Consider the following 8,658-nt stretch of genomic DNA (forward strand, 5'->3'; position numbering starts at 1 on the left):
CAGGTAGTCTTTGGTGTATAAGTAAAAAAAAAAATGACATGACTGCTGAGCCAACTAATTTCTTTTATTATGTTTTAGCAGGAAGATAATTTGCAGGTACTACGTCTTTTTACAGAGACACAGTCACAAATGATAAGTGAATTTGGCCAACAACTTGAGTCTACAGTTCATAAGCTGAAAAGCGATGTTGCTCTTATAGTTAAGAAGAAGCGAGAATATATAGCATACAGCAAATCTTGAGGATCCCTTTCTAGGAATACGTCAAAGTGCACGTGAGTTTTCAGTTTGTCTATATGTTAAGTTCTGTCTTGAGCATTCTATATACAGCATAGTCAAGGCAGCTTGTCTGCTTATGATGTCACTCATTACAAATCTGCTTCAGGCCAAGACTAAAACTTGTAAGATTTCTGAAATACTTCATCTTTAACAGCGCTCTGATCTGTAACACTGGGGAAAAAAAGTTGTTATATATTATTATATGTATATATACTAGAAAAAAATATTTTGCTAGATGTATTATCATTCAACCACAAAGAATCAGACAGACTCATGAATGGTAATTTAATATTTACAAACAAATGTGGAACTTGTTTCAGCAGTTTAGAAGTAGTTTCATTTCTCAGTTACTATACTGACAAGGCCACTACTTGAAATAGTCATATTGTAAATACATCTTTCTTGATACTGTTTTGCGTACTGCACACGTTCTTCTAGAATGACTTGTTCTCAGCTGAAATGGTGAAATTGCAATTGGTCTTCAGCTAACTCTACATTGACAAACCCTACTCTTTGTGCTGTTTTTTAGTACGGCAAGCTGGTAAGGCTGAAAAGTCAACAAACTGTAAGACACCAGTACAGATCTTTAGAATAATGCAGCAAAAAGACAATTCCATTCCTCAAACCTTAAGAGAAAAACAACTACTTTTATTTGACTATGGGTAGTAAGGCTTTAAAAGTAGTAACGCCACAAACTAATAGTGCCTATCCCAAACAGACATGAGGAGTAACTAGCGGTTTCATCTGCTAAGGCACTTGGTATTCTAAAACAGGCCTGCCTGTTTTAAATAGTTGGGGCAAAAAGGCTGTGGTTAATTGTGAAGCAGAATGAATTAAGCAGTAACTAAGGCTGCTGTTCTGCAACTTAAGGTGAAAGACATTAAAGTTCTAGTACCCAATAAATCACTGATTTTATATGTTCATGAATTAAGTCAGTATCCTTTATGGTTTTTCTCACGACAGGCAATAACACAATTTTTAACTCAATTTTTTCACCTGTTTCTACTGTAAACAACAGCGCAATGCAACTATTTTATGAGGAGGCCTTTACAGCCCAGTGAGCTTTATTGGAGTTAGGCGCAGGTAAGATGTTAGTTCACATGGTTGTTTTGATGTCAGACTTCAGGCTGGCTAATAACAGAGAACTCAACACCACGTTTGTTGAGGCGGTCAATCAGTTTTGTTTTAGAGAAGGCAGCTCCTGGAGAATACACACCACCTCTGTTAACAACAAACAAAAGAGAAAAACCATTAGCGGTACAGTGGCTCAGCGACACCTTTATTTGAAGTGTGTTTCCCTGTCTAGGAAAGAAAAAGCCTAGACAAAGAAATTTTGTCTGAGAGAGAGTACAGGAGGAATTGGGCAAGCTGGTCATATTTAGAGGTTCGTTTATGCATCCAGCAAACTCAATAGAAGTTATTCCTTGACTGAAAATACAGACTCTGGTTCAATGGTTGTGTCAAAAATGTTACCAAAACTACAACTGCATCCTTTCAAATTGAAATGCAGATGAAGAACTATCTCCATTGCCTAGCAAGGATCATGTTTAATAGCACTGCTGTTTGGGTGGAGTAACAAAGCAATCCCTAGGGTTATAGAGAATCTGTATTTTCAAAGAGAAATGCACACACACACAGTAGCTATAAGGGAAATCAAGCTGTTTCGCAAAGGAAAGTACTCACTCTTTAGGCAGATGAGCTGAATCTTCCAGAAGAGCTACAGCTGCTTGAACCATTGCAATTGGTGTAGCAACATAGCCAGGCTCTAATGAAAACCAAAAACCACAGTGAGTTGAAACATAGATTCACGTTTTTAATCTCGCTCTTATATATATGGAATACTAAAGAATAATCTCTTTGCCAATAAAAACTGGTATCTCCATTTAAGAACAGGTTTGTTACCTGGTAATCATCCCAAGTAGTTATGAAAGTCCTGTAAGAGCTAATGTGGACAAATATCAGCTTCAACTACAGGCCTGTGACAACACAAGAACCTTGAGTATCACCTGACAGTGATAGCAAGAGCTTTGCCCATCCTGTGCTCAAATTGAGACTTCTTGATGTAACACTAGCTGAATGCAAATATGTATATTGTTGTTTAAAGTAGCAGTGGTTCGCTAACTCCCTTACGAATGTACATTGCTGTCTCCAAAACTTCATTTCAGGAATAGCCTGAACACTAGTATGCTATAGCTAGAAACAACACCCTATAATATGTGGGTTTTAGGTTCGCTCACAGGGGACTGGTAATAAACACGTAGTAAGCCCAGGTTGTACCAACCACCCTTAAACCACTCTACCTTTACTATTCTACTCTGGGAAAATGAGAATTAGTACGACAACAGGCAAAAGAAAAGAGAATGACAAGCACAAAACATAGTTAGTTAGCTTTTTCAGAAAGCAGGTTAAAATGAATGCTCGTATTCAAGATAATATTCTGTAAAGGCTCTTGACTTAGTGCTTGTTGCAAGCGCTTTACAAGGGGAAAGGGAATGGTAGTGGAACCATCAACCTTTATCACATTAGGAAATGTGAGCCAAAAGCAGTTAGCTGCCAACATACATACCTGGTCCTTTCACTTGAGTGCAGATCTTTACATTTGGTTTGCCATTCTGCGGATCTTGCCCCTCACTGTAACCCTCACCAAAAAACGTCATTGTGAAGGAGGTTCCATCCATCTGTAGTGAAGAAGTGGCAAGGTCACCAAAACAGTAACACACTTCTATCAGGCAAACAGTAGTAAATGCAAGTATTATGCCAAACACTATGATCCATCCAAATATGAGAGCAGTTATTTTGAGTTATTACTTAAAAGGTACAATTGCATTTACATAATATGGATATTCTAATCACTTCCATTTTATTGGAACAGTTATTACCCTAAAGTCCATTTATTCTCTCATTGCTTTCAGGCTTGGGTTTTGCTACAGTCTGTATACTGTGAACTATTCATGTAAATACATCAGAGCCAGCACTATGATCCACTTTTTCTTACATGAGCTCCACCTATTTTGATATCCTAGTGACAGACGACATGACTTTTTGAACAGTCGAAGCTATAAGAACAGGTATACACAGTGTGTACTTAGAAATGATTTATTTCTTTGAGACTAAGTGGTGGATGCCAGTTTACAATCGTACCGTAACCACAACAAATTTCTTATTAGCTGGGATGGAAAGCAGCCTGTTACCTGTTTCTGGGTTGGTCCTTTCTTTGTGAAACGTCCAGCAGAGAAAAATTCTGGGTACTGCATAATGAGAAGGAAAAGAAAAACCACTTAAACCTCAATAATTTAGACGGAAAAAAAAGTTTCCCACCATTTAATTTTTTTGATTCTTTTGTGCTTTGAATACTTACTTTTGTCAGAAGTTTTCTTCCAAAGCTAAATTTCACAAGAAGAAGAAATAAAATGCCAGCAAACATCAGCTTCATAACAGAGCCAAGACCACCTACGGTCACATAAGCACCGTACTGTACCTAAAACAAAAACATACTATCACTGATAGAATTTGCATCAACATTTTTGCATGAATCCCTTTTTAAAGATGCAGGATGGAACTTTTTTTATACAACATTTATCTGTTTGAAAAGAATCTTAAATGCGGGAAGCATTCAAGGCCAGGCTGGATGGGGCTTTGAGCAACGTCGTCTAGAGGGAGGTCACTCTGCTTATAGCAGGGGGTTGGAACTCAATGATCGTAAAGATCCCTTCCAACCCAAACCATTCTGTGATTCTATTAACTGTTTTGCTAACAGCAAAAAGCAGGTTCATCCAGGAGGATATTGCATAGTAAGAAAAAGGGCATCCAGAAGAATATCAGGTCAAGCAATTTGACCAAAAGGTCATCAGCAGAACAAGCCTCCTTTACAGAAGGAAAAATTCATTATTTTATCTAGCTACAGAAACTCTGCTACACAGATCTCCACAAAGAACTGTTATTACATAAAAGGATGATTTGCTGAAAATCATCATACATACATACCGCAGTAATAACAGTAACTTACTGGTGTTTCCTGCAAGTGTGAGTGTAAATAGCGCTGTGACCGTTTCACAACAGAAACATCAGATCCCATGAATGGAATAGAGTATTGTTTGAACTCCTGACTGTAAAACACAAGTCCTCTGCAAATGGAAAAAACATTCACAAAAAACGTTCAAATCTTGACCAAACAGAAAGAAACAAACCATAACAGTGCTACCGTTACTGGCTTTCCCTCAAGCCTTTCTACAACACGATCTTTTCACCGAAAGCAAATCAAATCAATGATTCAGATTTATCCCTGGCTCAACTCGTAATTCCATGAACTATAGCCAGGATGGATTTGATAATCAAAACAAATAATATTCTCACATTTATTTTTCCTGTTCCGCTGATCACTTCTGAAATCAAACGAAGCAATTTGCCATGTCTCTACAAGTCTTTTCAGAATAAGTTAGCTTTGAGACCCAGTAAGTGCTGGGTCAATAAAATATGAACGTACTTTCAGTTCTACTAGACAAATGCGTATGTGTGCAAATTTTTAAGAAGTCTTAAATGTATCGTTTTAGTATTTAATTATATGCTAATAATCTATATAATAAATGCTGGAACTGTTAGAAAACAACCTGTTTCACATCTTACGCTTCTTATACCTTCTTTTAAGTTTTGCACCAACTACTGGAACAGGGGAATATCCTATCTTTTTTCGAAGCGACTTCAGGTTGGCTTGATCTGCAAGGCCATAAACAGCTGACTTCCAGGTCCCATCGTGGATACAAGAACCCTGACGAAGGCCAAGGAACAATAATTAGCTCAACAAAGGTTTCAGATGTTATTTTAATAATGACCTTAGAATCATTACGTAGTATTAGAAAATTATCACGTGTATGTATTATGATTACATGCACTATCAAAACAAATACCCAAACACAAAAGAACAGCCAAACACTTTGCCATTTACTGACAACATGCATATATCCATTACAGCTCATTTGTGCATGAATCCTTCCCAAATCTCTGTGCAAATAAATCAATGGCAAATACTAAGTATTTTTTCTTGAAAATTTGTTCTACTAAGCAGTTTATGTAGACAACCCATGGAAATGAACATTACAACAGGGTGTTTCCTTGGGATACTTTTATTAGCTTCTAAAGAATAAAGTTCTTAGACTTGTCATCAGAGAACTGCCATAGCTTGTTCCTTGATCTGCACTAATGCAACAACAGCTATTCACATTTGCTGTGTGAATGTCACCCCAAATATCCCTAAGTTTCCACAAGGGTATAAACCAACTAACCTCAGGTCCAGTTTTCACTGTCAGGAAACTTTCAACGGCAGTTAAGGTACCTGTAAGAGAGGAGAAAATATAAAAGATAAATACGTGGGACCTACAGTCAGTTTGGTTCACACACCTGGAATATACTCTGGTAGTCTCTAGTGGCAGAGTCACATCGTTATCTTAAAGTAAAATAAACTAAGATAAGGACCCAGAGCTATGTTAGTTAGCAAATATAAAATTTCAGAGATAAAGTTCTTCAGTAGTGGTCATTAATAGTGTCATTGGTCATTAAATGCTAGTTGCTTTATCTAGTTAATAAGATTGTGCAAATAATAATTGAAAAAAAAAAAAAAAGCAGAAGAATATTTAAAGGTAGCTTTAGTTTTCCTCCAAGTTTTGAGATACAGGATGATGTAGGCTGTGAAAACCTGGATGAACTAATGGAGTGTGGTAAATGTTACTACAAAAAAAAAAAAAAAGAAAAGAAAAAAGAAATTAAAAAAAAGAAAAATCACACAACGTATCTTGAAACAAAGGTTTCTTAGTTGTGATGAACAGCTAAACAACAACTCCAGATTTTGTTTAGTTTCACTTTGCTCAGTTCCTTCCAAGATTAAAAGAGATAATTTAAATATAAGAAGCAACTGGATAGACAGGTGCTAAAAAACAGGATAAGCTAAAAGACATCTTTATTCAAAACAAGTACCAGGCATCAAATTATAACACCATGAGCACTCCAGATACCCATTTCCATGCCTCTCCTTCTCTTCCACTAATCAGATCCTTCTACAGATTTAGTTTATTAAACTGAAAATTGATGATATGCTCCAATGTAAAGCATGTAATAGCAATTCTAATAGTAATGAAAGCAGAACATTTGGATACTCTTATTGGCCCTTCCAACTGAAAGTCTGAACCAACGAACAAAGTATCCTCATTTGCAATTAGGATCAAGTACTGTTTGCGCAGAGTTAAATCATCTCACGTCTGTTCTCAAATATCTTTACTCTCTTGAGTTACTGTTCAGCTGCTCTTGACAAAAAAGATATTAACAGCGCTATCTACTTAGGTCCATATGACAACTACTCAGTGCTAGCAGCAGAGAAACAAAACTTAGGAAACCTGATTACTCACAGATTTGCAATCCCTTCCCCACGTGCATCCTATCCTGCCTTCCCGCCTCATCCTTACAGCATTCTCACTGCACTAGTGGCAGAGAGCAGAGGACCGCCTACGGGTGGATGCCCACACGCTCACAGAGCAGCCCATTCCTGATAGCTGAGGCTCCTGTTCTCTCAGTGAGCAACACGACCTTGAATCCTTCCTCTACCTTATCACCAATTTTCTTGACTTCAGTGGGAATATGATTTACATTTTATTTTTTGTCTGTCTACCAACTTTGGTTGAAACTAGTTAGGCGGTAAAGGCAGGCAAAAAGCAGATTAAAAGAATCCCCGTAAGCACTGCTGTTTTAGGAAAACAATTAAAAAGCATCATCTGCATGTCTTTTTCAGCCTAAAGTCACACTAAATAAGTCACCTTTCAACTTGTCTCTGGTGTACAGCACTCCCATATCAGCTGGTATGGAGTCAAAGCCACAGCTTCCAATGATATATACTTTCTTCTCTGCAGCTTTTTCATTGTATTTCAGGTACATTCCTTCCAGAAACTAAAACACAAGCAAAATAAATATTTTAAGTAGAACTCTGTATTTGGCAACACCTAATATTAACCACCAGTGCTTTACCCTCTTATCATAGCACCCTACAGACTTCACACTACTCACAAGCATCTTTACAACAGACGCATATTATTCCTGTTTTATAGTATGAAAATGTTGCAGCACTGCAAAAAGAACGTGATCTATCCAAAATTCCTACACCTACAAGTAGGATTTCAAGTAGAATGGAAATACTTTTGAATTCCTGAGAGAACCTTAGAGGCTCTTGTCTAACAGTGATAAAACTAAACAAATCATACACATGAACATGTCCTAAAATCAATGCACCTTAAAACTGTACATCAGGAGGCAGAATTTGACCACATGTTCACAAACACAGAAATGTGAAACACAACGAACAAATGCTTTACTAGATCCCTAACGCAGAGTAGCATTTTTCCAAGTTCACGTACCTGGGGCTCTCCACTGATGTCAATGCAGCTTGCACCATTTTCAACACAAGCTTTCACTACAGGCTCTCCAAAAAATCTATACTAAAGGAGGGAAAAAAAAAAAACACCACACGTAACAAAATAAAGCCCACACAACTCACCCAACTTGCTTTGTCTAAAGTAAACGTACCTACAATAGAAGTAAGCTCAGGTATTGATTTTGCTAAGTGGGGCAAATGTAATAGTCTTGTCTTTTGGGAGGGAGGAGGGGGGCAGGAAGAGCAGAACAAACTTCATCACTGATAACAGTTATTTCTCCTGAGTTAAGACAAGATCACCAGCACCAAATGAATGTATCTTACCTTGGTTTATGCTTTTTGCACACATATTATCTGCATGTTATCTGCATTCTCTGGGGCTAACAGCTTTCACAGAGCTGGCCATTACCCAGCTACTACGTTTTGTACTTTGATCTGCTCTGGCTGAGTTGGCGATACCATCACTCCAAGGTTTAAAGCAGCCAAGAACTTATACCACAACCCCACGCACTTCTTCCCCAGCATTACTTCCCACCCTAACACCACTTACAATGCCTAGTGTAAACCAGAACCCCTCTCTGGTTTACAACTGGTTTCTTACGGTGCCTTTGAACGATTAAAAGAATAGCATCTAACACTTCAGTGAGAGCTTTATGTGGATTACAACATCCAAAAGGCTGGTGGGTAACCTTGCACGGCAGATTTGGTTTAAGGCTCGTTTAGCTCCGAGGGCCGCCGGCACGGCGGAGGACAGGGACGCGCTTCCCACAACTCACCGGGCCCACGCAGTTGAGCACCACCCGGGTTTGTTTCGCCATGGCGGCCAGCGAGGCCGGGTCGTCCACATCGCACAGCAGCACGCCGACCTCCGGGCCCAGCGCCGTTTTCCCTGCGCACGGAGACCGCCGTCACATCCCCCGCCCGCCGGCCGAGCCGCCAGCCCCCGGCCCGGCCCGGCCCCGCTGCAGGGC

The 8,658-nt window shown here is 38.8% G+C and overlaps 1 protein-coding gene across 1 annotated transcript in view; it reads right to left on the reverse strand.

Annotated features, from left to right (window-relative positions):
- Positions 47-8,658, reverse strand: part of SCCPDH (saccharopine dehydrogenase (putative)) — a 9,062-nt gene continuing 450 nt past the window's right edge. Inside the window, exons 2-12 of the mRNA XM_021392121.1 lie at positions 8,464-8,576; positions 7,671-7,751; positions 7,077-7,206; positions 5,556-5,605; positions 4,911-5,041; positions 4,283-4,400; positions 3,635-3,754; positions 3,468-3,524; positions 2,843-2,954; positions 1,960-2,041; positions 47-1,497 (exon numbers count right to left, since the gene is read on the reverse strand). Coding sequence (XP_021247796.1) covers positions 1,392-1,497; positions 1,960-2,041; positions 2,843-2,954; positions 3,468-3,524; positions 3,635-3,754; positions 4,283-4,400; positions 4,911-5,041; positions 5,556-5,605; positions 7,077-7,206; positions 7,671-7,751; positions 8,464-8,576 — 1,100 coding nt within the window. The 3' untranslated portion in view covers positions 47-1,391. The remainder of the gene's footprint in view (positions 1,498-1,959; positions 2,042-2,842; positions 2,955-3,467; positions 3,525-3,634; positions 3,755-4,282; positions 4,401-4,910; positions 5,042-5,555; positions 5,606-7,076; positions 7,207-7,670; positions 7,752-8,463; positions 8,577-8,658) is intronic.

This window comes from Numida meleagris, chromosome 3 (assembly GCF_002078875.1).
Source record: "Numida meleagris isolate 19003 breed g44 Domestic line chromosome 3, NumMel1.0, whole genome shotgun sequence".
NCBI classification, from domain to species: Eukaryota; Metazoa; Chordata; class Aves; order Galliformes; family Numididae; genus Numida; species Numida meleagris.